Raw genomic sequence first — 22,134 nt, 5'->3', positions numbered from 1 at the left:
GAACCACCCCTTAAAACAAAGAGCACACACAAAAGCCTTTCCCCCCCAAGATTTGAAAGTATCTTGTCTCCTTATTGGTCCTTGGGGTCAGGTGTCAGCCAGGTTACCCGAGCTTCTTAACCCTTTACAGGTAAAAGGATTTGGAGTCTCTGTACACAGAGAGCTGTTACCCTTCCCTTTATAGTTATGACAGGTCCCTTTGCAGTGGGAACTCCTCTCTAAAATGGGTTCAAGGAATATACATGAGCAGAGAGGCACCAGCAACGAAGCTTCACTTGAGATGCGTTGCCTGGGCTTAGGGGTCTGGGCCCTAAAACAGAGGTAACACAGCCTCCTGGGTTTGGGGTGGTGGGTTTTGGTTATAGTCTGTCCCATGGTGAAGGGCAAATCCTCCTTCCCAGCATGGGAAACTCCACAAGGAAATTCTCATAGAATTCCCCTATGTATTTTAATGCAGAAGCGGGAAATCCAGCCCTCTGTTCTTTTTTTTTTTTAATTAAAACTGGCCTTTGCATGAGAAAGCCCAACCCTGAAATCTAGAAAAGCTGACATTTTCAGTTGCTTCAAATTCCTACAACTACTGAGCAGATGTACTTGTAACTTTAGCAGTCCCTTAAGTATAAGTGATGTGATTTTAGCAATATACATTTGCCCTCCTGCTACAACTAACCAAAACCTTAATGATACTAATGACACCTAAATAATTTGTAAAATTGGTTTCAATTAGGCAGACAGGTGTGAATGAAATAGATTATTCAGTGCAAACCCCAAAGTTAGAGTAGATCTAAGACCATTTTAAAAATTCAAGAGATACTTTGCCCTTGATTAAAAGTTTAAAATTGGTCTTTAATAGAATTAAAGTATACAAAAGCTGCAAGTTCAAAGCTGAAAAATAGAGACGGCATGTACTTCTGTTTCAAGAAGTCTACACAATGCTGTGAATAAATTAGGTAGCGTGGTCTATGAGAACTTAATACTGTAATATGGATCAGAAGGAAGAATGGCATAATAGAACAATACGAGATGTAAAAGGATTGAATCATAAGTGCTCCTTTCTGTAAAACCAGATTAGTAGCCTAAATGCTGATTTACCTATTACAACACTGAATTAGTCCAACTATATCTTAACATCTGTTGATGCAATCCAGTGTACCCAAAACAATTACAGGATATGCCATACTTGATAATATACTCAATATATCTCTACTAAAATAAACCATCAGTTAACCTACACCAAACAAAACCCGCTCACTTTGCCTGTTCAATAAACATCGTAGAATTGCCTTAAATGAACAATACATATATATTTTTTAAATACATCAACACAGTTTTAAATGTGAAATGCAGTTAATTTTCCACATAATCTTTTATAATGTGTTATTGTACACTGCCATCTCCTGGTATCTTCTTGTATTTCAAGAGTTCTGTTTTAGCCAATACAAGTTAACATGAAAATCAATCTCTCCAAAATCATAAAAAGTTCAAGCAAAATGGAACATTCCACAGCATAAAACTGAAAAGGAAGAATAAAAGTATAAGTTTCTCATTGACCTTAGAAGATCAAGAAAAATATTCTGACCAAAACACTTGATTCAGTTTCATTTTAAGAAACACCACGCTTAAAACATGACAATTGGCAAAACTGTAGCAGAGTTATATAAGAACATAAATACACTAGAAATTTGCAATTTATATAAAATCAAATAAATTACAACTACCAGGCCATTGAACATGTACCAGCTACAGTGATGTGGAAGTAAAACCACCAAATATAAATCAATCATATATGTATTATCGAGGTATTGAACATAAGGTTGTGCTGACAAATGCAATTCAGAAAAAAATATTTCCTTCCCAAATCATCATCTCCTACTAAAAGGGTTTCAATTTTGTGAAGGTTTTAAATGTTTCTGTTGAAAAGTTGAAAAATAGAAGCATTGTAAATGTTCTGCTGGTTTCTCCAGGTCTTTCTAATTTATATGTTTTGAAAACTTACTGTATGTACTGATAATGTATCCAGTATGGGACATGTATTGAATTCAATATTACACAATAAAACATTTATTGACATTTTTCACTTTCTTTTATGTCACAGCATTGTGAAATCAAATACCATACCCGTTTGATAGCAGAGGTATTTGGTGACAAATCCTTTAGATGATAAATGCATTTTACTACAGTCAAGCAACACAATATTTTTTTACCCAGGTAACAACCAGGATTTACAAGACCAAGGACAAGATGTCAAAGCAGGTCCTACCTGGGGTCTAGTCCCCCACAGCAGGCCAATCTCTCCAGAGATTGCTCCAGCATCATCCTCAGCAACTCCTTTTTCTCCAACTGAAGGGTTCGTCTCCCCCGTTTTTCTGCCCCACCCACTACATCCAGCACATCATCACACACACAGTCATCTTCCTCCACCTGAGAAGCCACAGGAGAGAAAAACTGCTCCTTGAGATCCCCCAAGAATCCCCCCCACACACACACAAATATAAAAATATAAACATCAATATCCTTTATATGCACAGTGTCCCAAGTGATCTCAATCATACTGTCCTACTCCTCATCCTTCCTTTCTCCTGCCCCCCCTCTCCGATGCTGGCTCTCCTGTTGACCGTGTCTTAATATTCATTTTTCCACTAAATATTAACAGCCCTCAACAGCACTGCTGCTGGTGCCCACTTTTATTGCAATTACCTAATTTTCGAGCATGGATGTAGTATCTCTACTTCGAGGGAAATCAAGCACTGATCCACTCCAGCCAAACAGCTTGTCAGTTTAACTGTCTCCTTGGATCTACCTGAAGAACTCAACAGTTCCATTTCATAAAGGGAAAAGAACTCAGTGATGTCCAGTGGGGTTACAATGGAAACAGGCAATACACTGGATAAATATGCCTAAAGCTTTTATATTTACTCTCCACTAGCAGCAAGAATGAAAGTTGAGCTTAAAGTTTGTTTTCTTCTGCCTGATTCAGCACCATGTTGCACTAATTTTGTGCCTATGTAACTCCACTGATTTCAGCAGAATTACACCAGCATTAAGCAAGAGTAACACAGTGGTAAATCAAGCCCCTTATTTCCTTTACACAATAAGCTCCTATTTTGTGCCTAGCTAACATTTAAAATTGTATGACTGACTCAATGTTAGAAGGGTAAAATAGTTATTTAACTGTGTTCAAACCCTTACAATGAGTAATGTTTCAAAATTATTAACAGAATTTTAGAATTGGGTTCCAGACGTTTAAAACCTTTTACTAAATATGTACTACTTATTATAGTACCAGTTATGTACTTCACAATACAAATAAAGATGGATTTCCTGCCTGGAGAGCTTGCAATCTAAAGTAGTGATAGCTAAAAGGCTGAAAAAGACCAAGAAATAATAACTAAAATTTTAAATTGCGAATGGAGCATTTTAACTTGTTTTGCGGTGGACCCACTTTGGTGGGGGGAGTGGAGGGGGGTGTGGGGGGGGGGGTGTGGGTGTGGGTGTATATACACACAAACTACAACTAACATACAACACCCCAACAAGCATCCCTTTCCACCTCCCAATTGCTGAACATCCTCACACACACACACACACACACACACAAAATCAATCTGTTCCAGTCTTACCTCCCAGCAGCTGTAGCCTGCTTCAAAAACTACTCCAACCCCATCTGATTCACAACCAAGATACCAAACTAGCTTACAACCACCAGCAAACTAAACAAAGCAAAACAAAAAAACGGAAAACCAGCACCAAATTTCTAAAAGTCCAAAAAACCGCAAAAAAAAGAAAAGGAAGAAAATTAATTTACAGAAGAGACTGGAATATTAATTAATTCTGTGATCATTTGACTCAGATCAGGCTTTACAAAGGGAGAACAGACAAATGCAAGAAAATTAGACATTTTAAGTTGCTCAGACTTATTTTGCATACAAACCAAGATGGGGAATTTAACTTCTTCCTGCAGAACCCTGCCTCCGCCACTGTGTGGCAGTAGAATACAGTAGCATTCTTTAAAGTGCTGCTGTTTAAAGGCAGCACTTCAAAAATTAGGTACACAGGGTAGCACTGGAGATGTATTTGCCTGCATACCTGGAATGTTAGATAACAGAGAAGCAAATCCTGATCTCCTTTCCACCGGGGGGAAGGCCAGTGGGATGCTATGCAAGTGAATTCTGCAGCCGATGCACTACCATGGAGCAGGGCTCCATGGGGGTTCTCTCCATAGAATAGGAAGTGGGGTTTGGACAGGGTTTCCAACTTTCTAATTGCACGAAACTGAACACCTTTGCCCCACTCCCTGCCCCACCCCTTCCTCAAGGCCCCAGCCTGCCCCGTCCTTTCTCTGAGACCCCGCCCCTACTCACTCCATCCCCCCTCCCGCACCCTCACTCACTCCTCATTTTCACTGGGCTGGGGCAGGGGTCTGGGGTGCGGGAGGAGGTGAGGGCTCTAGCTGGGAGTGCGGGCTCCAGGGTGCGGCCAGAAATGAGGGGTTCAGGGTGCAGGAAGGGGTTCCAAACTGAGGTGGGGGTTGGGGTGTGGGAGGGGGTGAGGGTTCTGGCTGAGGGTGCAGGGGGTTGGGGTGCAGGCTCCGGGAGGCAGTTAGGGTGTGGGAGGGTGTGGGGGGAGTGGTGACATGTCCTCTGGCTCCTAGGCGGAGGCGTGGCCAGGCGGTACAACTTCTCCTACCAATATAGCTACTGCCGTACATGGAGGTGGTTTTATTATGTCAACAGGAGAGCTCTCTCCTATCGACACAGAGCGGCTACACAAGCAATCTTACAGCAGCGCAGCTGCATCAGTACAGCTGTGCCGCTGTAAGCTCGCTGGTGTAGACATGGCCTCAGTTTCCAATTCTTTCCTTTTGTAGTTTATTCCACATATGCAAGAAACACTTTCAAAACACATTAGAGGCTAATCAGCATTTTTATTATTATTGCCCTCTGCATCATTCAAGAAGGCACCCTGAAACAAGAGACATCAGACATGGAAGAAAAGAGTAATCACGGCAATACATTTTCTGCTCTGAAAGGATTTAGAATCTAGACACAACTGGAGTTTTCTGATTGGTTGTCAGTGATGTCATAACCATGGCTATAATGCTTAGTAATTGCACAAGGCTAATTGTCTTCCTTTTTAACTTGTAAATTCTAGTCCATAATAGCAATAAGAGATACCACACAATGCATTTCAAAGAGATTACTGCACTTTTAGGTAATTAAAGCTACTCATCATTCATCTTTAGAAACAGTGGCATAGAAGTAATTTCAGATATGCAACATCTACTGAAATGCTCCCACCACACCCCTAGCATATATACAGCAACACCCTTCCCTCTTTCCAAACAAAACGATCTTGTTCTTTTCTGTGTATCTCTCTCATACACACAAAGCTCTGTCCATTTCTCAACTTCTTCCTTCCCCCTCTGACCACGTACATGGTATCCACCCTTTCCCACCCAGAGGCCAGCCATTTGTCCTGCCCCCTCTCCCAGATGGTGAAGTGGGAGCACTGCTCACGCCTATGTTTATTAACACTTGGCTACATTTCCTAAATTACACTGTTATTCTGAAGGTTTTAAGAAAGAACATGCTTTTATTATTTTTACCTAAAGGCGCCTTTCCTTTCAATTTTCTTGAATTCTGGGTGGCTAGACTTTCTCCATCGTCTTCACTCTTTGGTATAGGTCCAATGATATCTATGTAGTCAGTTCTCTCAGCAAACGCATGGAATCTGTAATATAAAAAGGGTTTTCATCTCTAAGGCCTGGTCTACACTAACACCCCAATTCGATCTAAGGTACGCAACTTCAGCTACGTGAATAACGTAGCTGAAGTCGACATACCTTAGTTCGAATTTACCGCGGTTCAGATGCGGTCCACACGCGGCAGGCAGGCTCCCCCGTCGACTCCGCGGTACTCCTCTCGCTGAGGTGGAGTACCGCAGTCGACGGCGAGCACTTCCTGGTTCGACTTATCGCGTCCAGACCAGATGCGATAAATCGAACCCGGAAGTTCGATTGCCAGCCGTCGAACTACCGCGGTAGTGTAGACCTGGCCTAAGTAAATTATGTAAATACAGCCCTAGTTTATCCCTTCATTATGTACCTCTGAGCATCCTTGTTGCCCTTCTGAAGAACTCATTGATTTCTGTTACTGTATATTCATACGGTGAAGAGGCCAGAAATTGGGGTACTTCAGAAGAGGGAATACCATTCTTCAATATGAAGACACTAGCATAAATGTTCTGAATCATTTCCTTACCTATTTCAATGCATCAAGCATACTATTAGCTCTTAACTGATGTTGCATGCTGATCAGGAATATTTGCTGAAGAGTCCAAGACAACCCTGGAGTCTTTTTAATCAGGGCATCCTGTAAGTTCAGAGCCCCACAAGTGCCTTTATTGAACTACTGATATACAAGCCAGAGAGACAGGCAGAGCTCAAACATCCACCTGAAAATATTCCACAGGATGAGACAAGTTATTCCAAACACATTGAGGGTGTATTTCCATGGTACTTGAGCCGTAACATCTGATTAATGCAGGCCTCGCAGAAAGGGAAAGAAACAGGCCTTCCCAAAACAGGGATGTACAAGAAACAAAGGCACTAACCATGGGGATCCGATGGATCCCTGACTACAGCTGTGGAACAGCTAGGCCTACACTTTCCTCCAGGCTCCCTTCTGGTTGCACAGCCAGCTACCCAGCTGCCTGCCCTGCATCTGTGCACCGCTACCCAGCTGCAAGGTGTTATTGCTGGTCCACTGAGCATTAACATTCACACTAGACATCTGCAGAATTATTTAGGGCTCAGGAGGGATCATACCACATAGAACGATTCTGCCCAGCTCCCCAGTGCCACTACCACAGCTCTGCAGAGCCTCCACAAGATGGCATTCCTGAGGAGGGACTGCCACCATGCCCCTAATTATTATTATTTATTTGGATTATGGTTGTGTCTAGAAGCCCAAATCAGGTTTGAGGACCCATCAGCCTAGTCACTGTACCAAAACAGAGCAGACCTTGCCCCTAAGAGGTTACGACCTAAAAAAAAAGATAAGACAGACAAACAGAAATAGATAAATAACAACTAAATTAACGTAATATAAATATATACAACTCCTTAGTTTCCACCCTCCTCCCCCCACCATCACCCTTCTCCCTAAACCTACGGCCACTGTTCAGGACACAGCCAATCTGCATGTCACTGCCATTGCCCACCCAATGGGCCCTCCTCCACCTTCTCCACCCAAGGGAATACATTCAACCTCAGTCAGCTGGGGGGAAAACCCTGCCCAGTGTCTGAAGGCTGATACCTGCCTCTTCTCCCTGTGGAGCTGGTCACCTAACTGCTCCCCAGAAGGACGGGGCAGGTTGCCTCCCTCCCATGTATCCAGCAGGGACAAAGCAGACTCTGGGGAGGCATGGTACAGTGCGGAAACTCCCCTCTATAAGGGCTGATGGATAACATCACCTCTGCTTCTTGTTGTCCCAAGACCTGCCTTAAATTAGGTAACATTGCAGCAGTTCTGACACTTCCTTTTGTGTGTTACAAGTCATCTAGCCAGCCCTCTGTACTGAGGCAGGACTACGTATTCCTAGACAATCCCTGACAGGTGTTTGTCCAACCTGTTCTTAAAAATGTCCAGTGATGGGGACTCCACAACCTTCTTCGGAAGCCTAGTCCAAAACTTGACTATCTTTACAGTTAGAAAGTTTTTCCTAGTATCTAACCTCAATCTCCTTTGCTGCTGATTAAACTGATTACTTCTTGCCCTACCTTCAAGGGACACAGAGAACAATTGATCACTGTCCTCTTTTAAACAGCCCTTAACATATTTGAAGACCGTTATCAGGTCCCTCCTCAGTCTTCTTTCCTCAAGACTAAACATGCCCATTTTTTTAACCTTTTCTCACAAGACAGGTTTTCTAAACCTTTTATCATTTTTGTTAATCTCCTCTGGACTCTCTCCAGTTTGTCCACATCTTTCTTGAAGTGCAATGCCCAGAACTAGACACAGTACTCCAGCTGAGGCCTCACCAGTGCTGAACAGAGTGGGACAATTACCTCCCTCCCGTATCTTACATATGACACTCCTGTTAATAAACCCCAGAATATTAGCCTTTTTCGCAACTGCATCATATTGTTGGCTCATATGCAATTTGTGATCCACTATAATCCCCAGATCCTTTTCTGTAGTACTACTACCTAGCCAATTATTCCCCATTTTGTAGCTCCGCATTTAAATTTTTCCTAAGTGTAGTACTTTGCATTTGTCTTTAATAGATTTTATCTTGTTAATTTCAGATCATTTCTCCACTTTATCAAGGTCGTTTTGAATTCTAATCCTGTCTTCCAAGGTGCTAAAAACCCCTTCCAGCCTGGTGTCTTCCAAAAATATTGTAAGCACACTCTCCTCTCCATTATCCAAGTCACTAATCAAAATACTGAATAGTACCGGGCACCCATGACAGACACCTTGGGCACTCCTTTAGATATTTCCTCCCAGTTTGACAGCCAACCACTGATAACTACTCTGAGTCTGGTCTTCCAACCAGTTTTTCACCCACTTTATAGTAATTTCCTCAGAACACATTTCTCTAGTTTGCTTAGGAGAATGCCAGGTGGGACTGAGTCAAAAGCCTTCCTAAAATCAAACTATATCATGTCTGCTGCTTCCCCCATATCCACTAGGCCAGTAACCCTATCAAAGAAGGAAATTAGGTTGGTTTGGTAAAATTTATTCTTGAAAAATCCATATGGGCTATGAATTATTGTTGGCCTCTCCAGAAATTTTGTTATATTATGGGTGGAAGCAAGGTTAGTGTGTGTTCAGTTCATGCCCCTCTAGTATTTTTAGCAAAAGGAAAGATTAAGGACAGGAAAGTCCAGCACTAGAATGTCCCCCACTCTTGGGGGACAACATAGAGGGAGACCAACTGCATAATCCAGCCCCCCAACCCCCACCCCCAGACAGGCTTACAATCACAGGAGAATGTGATGAGTGTGTGCCAAGCCCTGAAACAGGAAACAATCTGACTGGGATTTTTCTACCAAAGACTGCTGCTGCTCTGGGTTCTGATGACATTGGGGATTACTCCCCATTTACATCCTCCTACTATGTGGCAGGAAAGCCAGTTACTGGTTTAGCCTTAATTTATGCAGGAGAGGACCAACAAGACCTCTTTTCAAGACAGACTCCCTCAGCTCAATATGCTGATATTGCTGCACTCGTTCAGGCTATAAAAGGCCTGAAGATGGGGAGTGCTGGTGTCTGATTTGAGTTTTGTGTGTAATGCACTTACTGCTTTTCTTCCATTCGATACAAAAAAAAATGAATGGAAGAAGAGTGATGGCAGGAGCATTAAGCATGCAGGCTTGTGAAAGTGGTTGGATCAGATGAACAAGACAAGGGATTGATGGAGGTCTGGGTAATGAAGGATAAGGCACAAGCCAAGAGTGGAGAAATTAAAATATGGAATGATGAAGCAGATAGGGCAGTAAAGGAAGCAGCCAAAAGTGGATTTATATGGCCAGGAGAGACGGCCACCGCTGGGGTAGAGGCAGTGACAACTAGGGCCGTGAAACAGAGAGAGAGAAAAGATTTTGATCTACAGGCTCTACAAAAGGAAAATGAGGAAATACAAGACACCTTAAAATCATTAGGTGGGGGAACTGGTGTATTATATGAATGGGAACTAAAAAGACAGGGATGGACTACTTGTGGCTTGAAAATCAGGGGAGGTCCTGGTTGGATTAAGTGAGGAGTTCATGAGAATAGACACACAAAAGGTGGACATTTAAATTAACTTAGCACTAAAGAGCGAGTGTTTACTGTGCAATGGAGGCCAACAACTACAACTGCTAGAGAAAATAAATGCTTTTTGGTAATTGTAGATGCTTTTACTAGGCGTATAGAAGCTATTCTGACTCAACACTGTACAGCCATCACCACAGCTCAGGTGCTAACAGAGCAGGTATTCTCTAGGTGGGGTCTTCCTCAGGCTATGGATAGTGATAATGGTCCAGCATTCATGGGAAAAGTGACTAGGAAGGTTTGTGAGATACTACAACATGATCAGAAATTCCATATACCATGCCACCCACAGAGTTCAGGACTGTGGAACGAGCCAACCAGACTGATTAAAAACAACGCTGAAGAGGTGGTAAGCGGCTCAGGGAAAGACTGGGATGTTAAACTACACCTTGTTTTAAAGGTCATAAGGGGAAGCATGGCGAAGGCTATGTGGGTTACCCCTTTTGAGACTATGACTAGAAGGGAGATGAGATATTCATTACCCCAGTGATGGACATAATGCAGTGTAACAGAGCAGCAGCTCAAGGAATTGGTACGGCATATACAAGAGGTACACAAGATGGTGGCAAGAAGCCTAGGAGAGGCCCAACAAAAAAAATGAAAAGATAATTGATGACCAAGCCTCTGGCAAGGCATTTGAAGTGGGAGATCAGTTCCTTGTGCAGTATGTCTCAAATAAAAGGCCATTTCCAAAAGCCAGTTGGGAGAGTCCCTGCTATGTAATGGACAAGGCTAGTCCATCCATACCGCTGGTCCAGGAAAAGGATGAAAAAGGGGTGGTGAAACAATGGTTGTATGCTATGCAGATGAAACCACACAGAGGGAAGGACAGAAGGAATCTATTGATATAAAAAGAGGAAGTGACCGTAATTGTTTTCTTTTTCAGGTGTTGATCACCGTGGGGTTCACTGCATTGGGGTCCATGGTATTAATGATACAGCAGAGGAACAAGGTGGTGACAGTGCACAAGGTGGAGAAAGTCACCCTAGCCTTACGGTTTCCAGGTAATCATGCAGGAAAGCCTACAAAGCTCTGGTACAGACTGAACTGCAGCCAAGGTGGAAGATCCTGCAGCACAAGCAACTCTCAGGAGCTGGGACTTGGACTACGGGACCCAAAGGGGACCATGTGTTTAAATTGGATGGTAATGGCTAACCTAACCAGTTATAGCATGCAGTTAACACATGCGGGAAATATTACAGTTACTCTAGCAGATCATCGAAAGAACTTCTGCCCAGGAGTCCACCTACCATGCCAGGAAAGTGACTGAGGCTTTGAGGTTCTCTCTGAATGTGACTAAGAACTGGCAGAGTACCATCACTGCTTCTGAACATACTGGTGTAACAATGCTTCCTATTCCAGAATTGAAGCATGATGAACCATGCCCAGAAATGGAAGCAGGACCTGACAATGGACTAATTATAAATTGTGAATATCAGATTATGTATAATAATGTACAGTACCAAATGATACCCGTAGTATTGAATTTAACCAATTTTACATTCCCACAGCAGCTCTGTCATGCAAAATTTGTGTGCTTCTATATGCAAATGGTAGTAAATGTGGTGCAAAATTTCAGACAATCAATGGATGGGGTGGAATTGGAGGAAATTTGGAGGCCTGAGGAGGGAAAGAGTCAGGGAGAAAGAGATAAAAGAGATACAGGAATAGTACAAGGAGTTGAGGCATTGGAAACATCAGCATGGAATCATATGCATATCAGAGTATTGTGGGAAGAAAATCAGAAAATGAGTTCAATTACGAAGCCTGTTAAAAAGTTAAATAAACAACAGAATGAGGATATAGGGGAGGATTTAAAGGGTTTCAGGATGCTAGAATAACAGGACAGTTGTTTAGGGAAGTGGAAGCAGCACTCAATGAAATGCAAAAAATCATGAACCATCCTAATGTATCAAAGGTGATTACCTGTTTGTGGTATGGCAGCTTCCTAATATAGGAGCTACAGGTAGAACTAAAGGAAATTCAAGGTGGGGAAGTGCCTGGGTTGTTGATAAATAAGGTGCTACTCAAGGATCTTCTATGCTGAGAAAAAGTGCACGCTTAATAAGACATGGATCTTTCCTATAGTACTAGCAATACCAGTGGCCACAGGACTAAGTAAAGCATTAACAGTGTATAGCATCCAGTTCGTAGGTATGTTGGAACCTACCCTGGCAGGTGACATCTTAAAAGAACATGTCACTCATCCTCAGATACTGGTAAGGACGGGTGGGGGAGTCTGGAAAGCCCCGGATACCTCATGTTGTTCCAAGAGGCATGGTACCTATTTATGTTGTTGTGATGTACAGCATGTGGGTTCACCTTGGATGAAGAAATCCAAAACAACACATTACAGATGAGGCAATGGGGACAAGGTCAAGCCAAGATTGCAAAAGCTGGAGAAGGCAAACACCGTATAACCTTGTGGGTTGGACATTTTCAGTATGGGACACAAACGTTATTACGACTTGCCAATGTTCTGCTCATTTTGTGGTTTAGCCTTTATGATTTTGTCCCTACATGCCTGTGCTATTCTTTTGTACTCATCCTTAGCTATTTGTCCACGTTTCCACTTTTTGAGGATTCCTTTTTGATTTTCAGATTATTCAAGAGCTCCTCAGGGAGCGATTTTGGCATCTTACTATTTTTCCTGTGTTTCTTTTGCAACAGGATAGTTTGCTGATGCACCTTTAATATTATCTCTTTGAGAAACTGCCAGCCAGTGCTGGAATTACAGGGTAGCTTGGGGGAATGGGACCCCTTACTACTTTTAGGGGATACCTCACTTCTGTCTTACAGCCCCCTTACTTCTCACTACGGTTTAAATGAAAGCAAGCCACTTGACATTCAGGGGCACGCAACTTTTCTCCTATAATTTAAGCATTGCTGCAAGCTCTCCTGAACGACTTTTTCCCTTAAATTTTCTTCCCATAGGACCTTACCTACCAATTCCCAGGGTTTGTTAAAGTCTGCTTTTTTAAAAAAGTCTATTGTCCTTATCCTGCTGCTCTCACTCCTTCCTTTTCTTAGAATCATGAAATCGATCATTTCATGATCGCTTTCACCCAAAATTGCCCTTAACCTTCAGATTAGCAGCCAATTCCTCCCTTTTAGTTGGAATCAAGTTTACAATGACTGTCCTCCTGGTTACTTCCTCCACCTTGTGAAACAAGAAATGGTCCCTGGTACATTCCAAGAACTTATTGGACAGTTTGTATTTTGCGGTATTAGTTTTCCAACACATCTCTAGCACGACTGCTAACTATAAACATTGCAGCCTCTGCATAAAGCTATAAATTGTAATTAAGTCAGTAAGATGTTTGCTTTATGGTTACCTCCTCCTCCAACCCCACTTCACCCATTTCATTGTCTCATCCACCTGCTGAGTCTTGTCACAACTTTAACTGTGAATTATCTGGGACAGAGGCTGTCTTTTTACTGTGTGTTTGTACAATACCGAATACAACAGGGTTCTGAATTCCTTATTGTTGCCCACAAGTATTACTGCAATACAGTATATAAAGCAATCAATCATCTGTTTCAGCATATTTTTGTGTCCATCTCTTTTCCTTGCACTTTTTTTTCTGCAGGCCCAAGAATAGGTGGAGCTGACAGATTGTTTCTCATTTACATAGTAAGCTGACTTAAAGAGAGAGACCGTGAGCACGTGTGTGGAGGGAAGTTTGGTCTGAGCACAGGAACTCCTGAGTTTTAATCCCAGCTCTTACAACAATTTCCTCTGTGACCTTAAGAAAATTACTTAACCTCTTTGTCTCAGGTTTATCATCAGTAAAATGGGAATAATACTCACTTATCTCCCAGGTATGGTGTAAGGATTCACATGTTTCTATCTGTATAGTCCTTCAAAAGTACTGAAATCATGTAGCAGTAGTAGTAGTATTCCCCATACCTTCCAGAAGTCAGTTGGCTCGGCTCCTTTAGGAAAAGAATGGTTTCTTCCTCCTTTGCATTAAAAGATACTGTGTGGATTGGGTACGGGCTGTTAGAAACCTTCTGCAAGAGTAGCTGCTTCATGTCCTTTGGAAGATCACCCACAGTAAAGTAATAAACAGCTTCAACCTATGGTAGATACATTATGCATATTATTAAACAGAAAACAATAGGAAGACTTATTTTGCATATAGCTGCTTTGGATTTACTCTAGCAATGCGTTATGCTGACATGAGGAAAGAAAAATCAGTAGAGTTGACTCATTACTCAGTGGAGTTACACTAACATAAAACTGGTTGAAGTGACAGGAGAATCAGTCCCACAGCTATCACAGCCCAGTATCTGAGACAGAATATGGCAATAACTGCAGTACCTCAAGCACTGTGTAAGTATTGATAAATGATCACTTTTAAAAGAAGCCACTCTCCACATACACAGTAGGGAGCTCTGGAGCACCCACTAAGGAAAATAAGAGAAGATAAAACTGGTTGAGCCTGAGAAGGTATTAAGGAACCTTGAAGGTATTAAGGAATCACGTCCATGCCTTCATTCTCCTGTGAGGTACAGTCCTACAGTAAAGCAGATTCAATCCTCCATTAGACCCAGTGAGTGTTTCAATTTTTGCCTTCTAAAGGGTATGTGTACACTTTGAGCGGGGGCTGTAATTCCCAGTTCAAGGAGACATACCCGTGCTAGCTCTGGTTGAGTTAGCGTGCTAAAAATAGAGTGTAGCCTCAGCAGCAAAGCAACAGGAGGCTAGCCGCCCCAAGTAGATACCTAGCATCTTGGACTGCTATATGTAGTTGGGTGGAAAGCCTGTCCCACCACTTGTACTGCCAAGGCTACACTATTTTTAGCATGCTAGCTCAATCAGAGCTAGCACAGGTATGTCTCTTGAACTAGGAATTACAGCCACAGCTCAAAGTATAGACACAACCTTAATGGATCTTCATCTTAGTCCCCTGAATCCCTGATGAGCTAATAGACTGACACATGGGCATTTTTACCCCAACTTTCTCTGCATGCACAGAGGAGACAGGATTCTCCAGCTACCCCACACAGTTAGTAGGTGTTGGGAACTGCAGGTTAAATACTGCTGACTCACAGGGGAAGGTGTGATTCATTAGATTCCACCTTGAGTGTAAGGGAGTGACGACTAGCCCTCTGGGAGAGTGACCTAGGATTTGAGACAGGTACGTCCTGAGGAAAGGAGCCCTAGGGAGTAGCTATGCCTGAGGTGAAGGACAGTACCAGGTTTACAATGGCGCCATTGCGCCGGACCCACATGCAGAAGGTGCCAATTATGGTTGCCAAGCAGAAGCGCTGGAAGCTCCCTAGAAGTGGGGGGGCCACTGGTGCCTGGACCATGGCCCCACCCCCCGCGCTCTACCCTGAGGTCTTGCCTGCGCTCCACCTCTCCCCTCTTAGCCCCAGCCTGGAGCCCTGAACCTCCTGCACCAGCCCGGAGCCCTCTCCTGCACCCAAACTCCCTTCCCAGAGCCCACACTCCGCACACACACACCCCAACCCCCTGTCCCAGCCCTAAGCCTCCCGAAACCCTTCATTCCCGGCCCCAACCCAGAGCCCACATCCCCAGCCTGGAGCCTCTCCCACACCCTGAACCCTTCATTTCTGACCCCACCCCAGAGCTCACACCCCCAGCCGGAGCCCTCATCCCCCTCCCGCACTCCAACCCCCTGCTCCAGCCCGGTGAAAGTGAATAAGGGTGGGGGAGAGTGAGCGACAGAGGGAGGGGGGATGGAGCAAGCGGGGACAGGGCCTCGGGAAGGGGCAGGGTAGGGGTGTTCAGTTTTGTGCCATTAGAAAGTTGGCAACCCTACTCTGGGGACCAACCCCACCATGATGGCCCACAAAAGGTTAATCTGGCCCTGATGAAGGTTTAGGCTAAGTAAAGAAACCACAGGAGCAGCCAAGTCTGGGGAAACAGTTTAGCTACTGTAAGTTTAATGTGGAATTATTTTTTTGTTAACAAAGCCAGCCTCCAGGAGTGAGTCACTTTATGACTCTACGATGAAGGTGTAGCTTTTGCCTGGAGCCAAGAGGGGACTCCACTAGTTTACACTACACTACACTGAACATACACTAAATGAATTTTCATTGATAAGGTAATAGTTGTAATTAAACTCTGTTCCATGATGACCAACAGCCAAAAGGACTCTCCTGGATGGTGCACTATCCCACCAGTGTGTTGAAAAATAATAATAAGGCATATGTGTGAGGTTCTCTACCAGTTGGCTGGATTTTTTAACATTCTCTTCAGACCCGGACCTACAAGGCCTGATAAGCCTGTTTTTTTTAGCCAGACAATACTGCAAATTGGTAATGTTTTCCCAAAAAAGCAGTGATTGTCACATTGCTAAAAAAAAATCAGACATAAGAAAATGTCACCCTTGGACAAATTAACTCCTCACCCAGTTTAATTTTAATATCAAATCACACAGGGGTCAAGATTCATCCACCCTGGGTAGAGAACCACAAGGCCTACGCACCACCTTACATCCCACTTAAAATAACTTCTCAAAGTAAGACTTAAGTGGAATCTTGCACTGGCCCTCTGCACATCCCCTGTGTAAACAGATAACTCAGTCCAAACACAGAGGGCCAAATTTACTATTGAATTTAGCTTTAAATGAGTTGTACCAATTTTCTCCAGCAATAAGTTTGTCCCAATGTGTCTTTGCTGCCAAAGGAATGGAGTGGCTGGCTAAAATTATGGTATATATTTTTATATCCTTTGGCTTTCCTTTAATGAGTAATGTAATATGGCCCTATTAAAAATAAACAGAATTTAACTGCAAAAATACTTGGTATGCTTTGGGCACTACTACTGTAAGAGAGTTGCTCAACCAGCTGGTGAGGCTACAATTTGGATGTCACATGAGAGTTTACAGAATTCCTGGAGTCAGCTAGTGCTAAGTTAAAACAGTCTTCACATATATTTTTGGATTTTCTTGCATATTTCAGTAAGCAATACAGAATAAAAATGACATCCTTTTCTGGAGTAATATTTAATATTAACATTTTCATTAAAAATATTTTGAAAAGTATATCTGGTGAAGACACTGGAGGGAAAATATTTATCTTACCCATCATGACTTCAGAACATATTTACCTTTCATGCTCCACGGGAAAACAAAACAAGTTTCTGCTTTCAGAACCTGATACATTTACATACGGTATTGGTAAATATGGGTTGTAACTGTAATGGAAAGAAATACCTTCTAGACAGCCACAAGTTCTCTCTTTAGCCCTGCACAATTCATTAGGATAAAACTTGCAATCCAATTCTCCACTGGATATTCTTGGGTTTACTGGAGACTTCAGAGGAGATGTATAAACTTACTGTCTCATCAATTATGGCTTCCAAAAGAGCCTCAGTGGAGCTGGTGGAGCTGATGGCTGGCATATGGTCCAACTTCCAGAGCCATTTAACAGCAGACTCTACAGAATATTCAGACACAGGAACGGCTTTCTGTTGCCACTTCACAAGATCTTGTGCAGTGCTGAAAATAATATTAGTGATTATTCAGGAGTAATGAGGAGCCACTGACAACACACAACAGCAGAGCTCAAAATATTTCTACTGTATTGACCTTTAATAATAATAAACCACCAACCACCAACTCTTGAGGTTGTAGTATTCCATTAATAGGACAGTAGTTAAAATACACATTTCTAAAACCAAACTAGTAATAAGATAAAGAGGCAAAATAAAACCCTCATAAGGCACCACAAGTTTGAAAATTAGTTTCTAAGGCAGTTGTTTCCAAGACAGAATTAAGATGACTAAAGAAATATAGCTGCTTTAAGAACAATTTCTAGAGCATATTTCCCCTGAAACATGCAAGAAACAATATAAAAGACCTATCTGACTGTACAGGCTGGTGGGATGTGGTGGGGAGGGAACAGAAATATTCCAAGAGTAAGAAATAAATAATCAGTTTTAACAGTGTTGCCAAGCTAAAACAAATGACCATGTTCTCTAAAAACTGGGGAGACAGCATGGTCCAGTACTTAAAGCACATGACTGAGTGTCATAAAACCAAGGTTTTATTTCTCCCTTTACCCCTGACTTAGATGAGTCATAGAATATCAGGGTTGGAAGGGACCTCAGGAGGTCATCTAGTCCAACCCCCTGCTCAGAGCAGGACCAATCCCCAGACAGATTTTTGCCCCAGATCCCTAAATGGCCCCCTCAAGGATTGAACTTGCAACCCTGGGTTTAGCAGGCCAATGCTCAAACCACTGAGCTATCCCTCCCCCCTTTGTGACTAATGAGTGATTTTTAGCCACTGTGTCATCTGTAAAATGGGATTAATACTTACCTACCTACCAAACCAGAGAGTTGGGATGTGGAGTTCATCAGTATTTTAAAAGTGCTTTGAAATTTTTGCGTTGAAGGCACTACAGAAGTGCAAAGCATGTGCGCATGTGCATGTATACAAAAAAAGAAGAAGAAAAAAAACAAAAACAAAAAACAGGTGGTTCTAGTCTCTGTGACATTCCAGAAAGCATGATTCGGAGAACTCTTAGCAAACCTGAGAGAGTAGTACTGTACGGTCACAAATTTTTTTAAAAGATAAAATGTATTTTTGTCCTAAATCCCCCTTCACTGCCTGATAAATTCAGCAAATACTTAACTTTACTGTGCCTCAATTTTGATATAACTTTGCAGATCATCTTTAAAAAAAAGTGTGTGTGTTTGTTTTTCAAAGGCCACGTAAGCTCACTTCTGATCTTCAAACCTCAAGTGTATTGGGAGGTGGGGAATTAAGCACTTCAGGGCACTAGAATCAAAACTATGGCATAAATCAGGGGCAAAATGACTTTAGGAGTCACAATCTAATTTTTAGTAGACTTTCTGAAGCCAGTTTTCAAAACAGTATGCATTAAATTGCTCACAAACCTTTGCGTACACATGACTTGCATGCACACAAACTCCCATCCTGACATGAATGTAAATCCTGTTTTGTGTGTGCAAACATCTATATGCTTGCATAAGTAAAGGCTTGCACATGCACATGAATTTGAAAACCTGGGCCTATTTGTCACTGAATACGAATTAATTTACTCATATTAGGAAAGGAATACAGTCGCTTTGTTAAGGCACTGGACTGGGACTCAAGACATCTGGTTTCATTTCTCAGCTCTGCTACTGTGTGATTTAGTGTGTGACACTGGGCAAATCACTTTCTCTGTGGCGTAGTGGCCCACCTGTAAAATGCAGATAGCAATACTTCCTACCATGAAACAATACACATTGGGAGAAAGGAACAGTACAGATGTACGATGCCTAACATAATGAGGCACTGAACTTGGTGGGATCCTTTAGGCACTACCATAATACAAATAATAATAACGACCATTGCTACTGCAGTAAGCATATCATCAGAATACAGATCTATACTCCACAGTACTTCTCTTCATCTCATTAACAAAAAGTAGAAAATAAACACCATTTCCCTTACCGAATGAGGTTAAACTTGTCAAGCTGGGCCACTTGCTGTGAGAGGACCATAGAAAGCGCATCACGGCACAGGTCAAATTCAGTTCTACACACAGTGCCAAAGTCCAGAACAATGGTGATGCACGATTCCAGAATCACTCCAAATATCTGCCGACTTTCACTGGTTACCCATTCCATTCGCTGCTTGTACAGCTCTATAGCTCCAGTTAGACAGTCCACAAAATGAAGAATTAGCTCTTTTTTGGCTGTCAGCTTTATTTAAATACAAGAGAGAATGAAAATGAAGATCGAAACAAATAACTCAAAGCAGTCCCAAGTCCAGCAAAGCTACAATGACTGATTTGTAGTGCCAGATATGCCAGCAAAGGTAGCAATGGAAACAACCCATTTTTCTTCCACTATTTCAGCAGCAAATACTTGACAAATGCCTCTGAGTCACTCACATATAATGAAAAAGCCACTGCACTTTATCCTAATTGCATTCCACAATATTTAAGCAAGCATAGGGCAGTGTCAGCTAGTTTGCATGACTTGTTTGTGACAAGATCAGAGCAATGTAAGCGACTTAAAGGAAATGGGGGCTTTGGGTGTTGGAAAGGACTGCAGAGCAGATGGATGGATATATTGGGGGCACTTGGAAACTAGTTATTAAGTTAGGGCAAGATTGTGACTTGCTCTTAAAAAGCTGTGCAGGGGAATAAGGGGATGTACAGTTCTTTCCTGGGGCAATGTAATCTCAATCTTGTCCTTAAGCAGCAGCTGAAAGGAAATTAAAAATGTTACTTTGTATTTTTGTTCAGGATGCCCAACATTCAGTATCTATTGGGCCTAAATATTTGTATTTAGGTATTTGGTGCAAATTAAAAAACAACTAACATCCCATAAGCCCCAGCCCCATCAGTAAATTAAGCAAAGCCAAGGACTACCCCGGAAAGAAAAATAATTATAAAACAAAAGAGAAATATATCTAAGACCTTCTCTGGACCTTATGACATTCACCCCAGGGTTCTAGGCAAAGTTATAGGCATTACCCTGACTCACGTACATAAGAACGGCCACACAGTATCAGACCAATGATCCATCTAGCCCAATACCTTGTTTTCCAACAATAATCAGTGCCAGATGCTTCAGAGGGAATGAACAGAACAGGGCAATCAGCAAGTGATCCATCCCCTGTCATCAAATCCCAGCTTCTGGCAGTCAGAGGTTTAGGGATATACAGACCATGGGGCTGCATCTCTGACCATCTTGGCTAATAGCCATTGATGTACCTATCCTTCATGAACTTATCTAATTCTTTTTTGAACCCAGTTACATTTTTGGTCTTCATAACATCCCTTGGCAACAAGTTCCACAAGTTGACTGTGCATCTTGTGAAGAAGTACTTCCTTTTATTTGTTTTAAACCTGCTGTCTATTAATTTAGTTGGGTTACCCTGGTTCCTGTGTTATATGAAGTTGTAAATAAAGAGCAGATGTTGTGAGAGAACTATCCACAATGACTCCAAGATCTCTTTCTTGAGTGGTAACAGCTAATTTAGACTTCATAATTTTTTAAGTATAGTTGGGATTATGTTTTTCAATGTGCATTACTTTGAATCCACATTGAATTTCATCTCCAATTTTCTTGCCCAGTCACCCAGTTTTGTGAGATCCCCTTGTAACTCCTCTCAGTCAGCTTTGGACTTAACTATCTTGAGTAATTTTGTATCATCTGCAAAACTTTGCCACATAACTGTTTACCCCCTTTTCCAGATAATTTATGAATATGTTGAACAGTACTGGTTCCAGTACAGATCATTGGTGGACCCCACTCTTTACCTCTTTCTATTGTTAAAGCCGACCGTTTATTCCTACCCTTTATTTGCCGTCTTTTAACCAAATACTGATCCATGAGAGGACCTTTTCCCTCTTAGCCCATGACTACTTACTTTGCTTAAGAGCCTTTGGTGAGGGACCTTGTCAGAGGCTTTCTGAAAGTCCAAGTACACTATATCCACTGGATCAGCCTTGTCTACATATTTATTAGAATTCTTTGAGGGTCAACAGATTGGTAAGATATAATTTCCCTTTACAAAAGCCATGTTGACACTTCCCCAAAAAATCATGTTCCTCTATGTGTCTGATAATTCTGTTCTTTACTATATTTTCAACCAATCTGCCTGATACTGAAGTTAGGCCTACTAGCCTGTAATTGCCAGGATCACCTCTAGAGCCTTCTTTTAAAAACTGGCATCACATTAGCTATCCTCCAGTCATCTGGTACAGAAGCTGATTTAGCAACAGGTTACACACCACAGTTAGGAGTTCAGCAATTTCATATTTGAGGTCCTTCAGAATTCCGGGGTGAATACCATCTGGTCCTGGTGGCTTATGTCTCTTTAATTTATCAATTTGTTCCAAAACCTCCTCTATTGACACCTCAGTCTGGGGCATTTCCTCAGATTTGTCACCGAAAAAGAATGGCTCAGGTTTTGGAATCTCCCTCACGTCCTATGCAGTGAAGTCCAATGCAAAGAATTCATTAATCTTCTGTGCAATGATCTTGCCTTCCTCGAGTACTCCTTTAGCATCTCAATTGTCCAGTGTCCCCACTGATTGTTTGGCAGGCTTCCTGCTTCTGATGTACGTAAAACAAATTTTTGCTCTTATTTTTTTGTGTCTTTTCCTAGCAGCTTTTCACATTCTATTTTGGCTCCCTAATTCTACACTTTGCTTGCCAGAGTTTATGTGCCTTTCTATAATCCACCCTAGGATTTGACTTCCAATTTTTGAAAGATGCCTTTTTGCCTCTAATCACCCTTTTTACTCTGCTGTTTAGCCACAGTGGCTTTTTTTTTTTTTGGTCCTCTTACTGTTATTTTATTTGGAGTATAAA

General features: G+C 42.1%; 1 protein-coding gene across 1 annotated transcript in view; it reads right to left on the bottom strand.

Annotated features, from left to right (window-relative positions):
- Nucleotides 1–19,509, bottom strand: part of LOC113406302 (von Willebrand factor A domain-containing protein 3B-like) — a gene marked incomplete at its 5' end in the record, with an annotated part of 114,741 nt that extends 95,232 nt beyond the window's left edge. The window contains 4 exons of the mRNA XM_026650381.1: nt 5,606–5,730; nt 13,729–13,898; nt 17,134–17,293; nt 19,259–19,509. Of these exons, the coding sequence (XP_026506166.1) occupies nt 5,606–5,730; nt 13,729–13,898; nt 17,134–17,293; nt 19,259–19,509 (706 nt within the window). The remainder of the gene's footprint in view (nt 1–5,605; nt 5,731–13,728; nt 13,899–17,133; nt 17,294–19,258) is intronic.
- Nucleotides 19,510–22,134: the final 2,625 nt, after the last annotated feature.

The sequence above is a fragment of the Terrapene carolina genome, unplaced genomic scaffold (assembly GCF_002925995.2).
Source record: "Terrapene carolina triunguis isolate 2854851 unplaced genomic scaffold, T_m_triunguis-2.0 Scaffold25, whole genome shotgun sequence".
Lineage (NCBI taxonomy): Eukaryota > Metazoa > Chordata > Testudines > Emydidae > Terrapene > Terrapene triunguis.
This window is presented reverse-complemented; position numbering and strand designations above follow the sequence as displayed.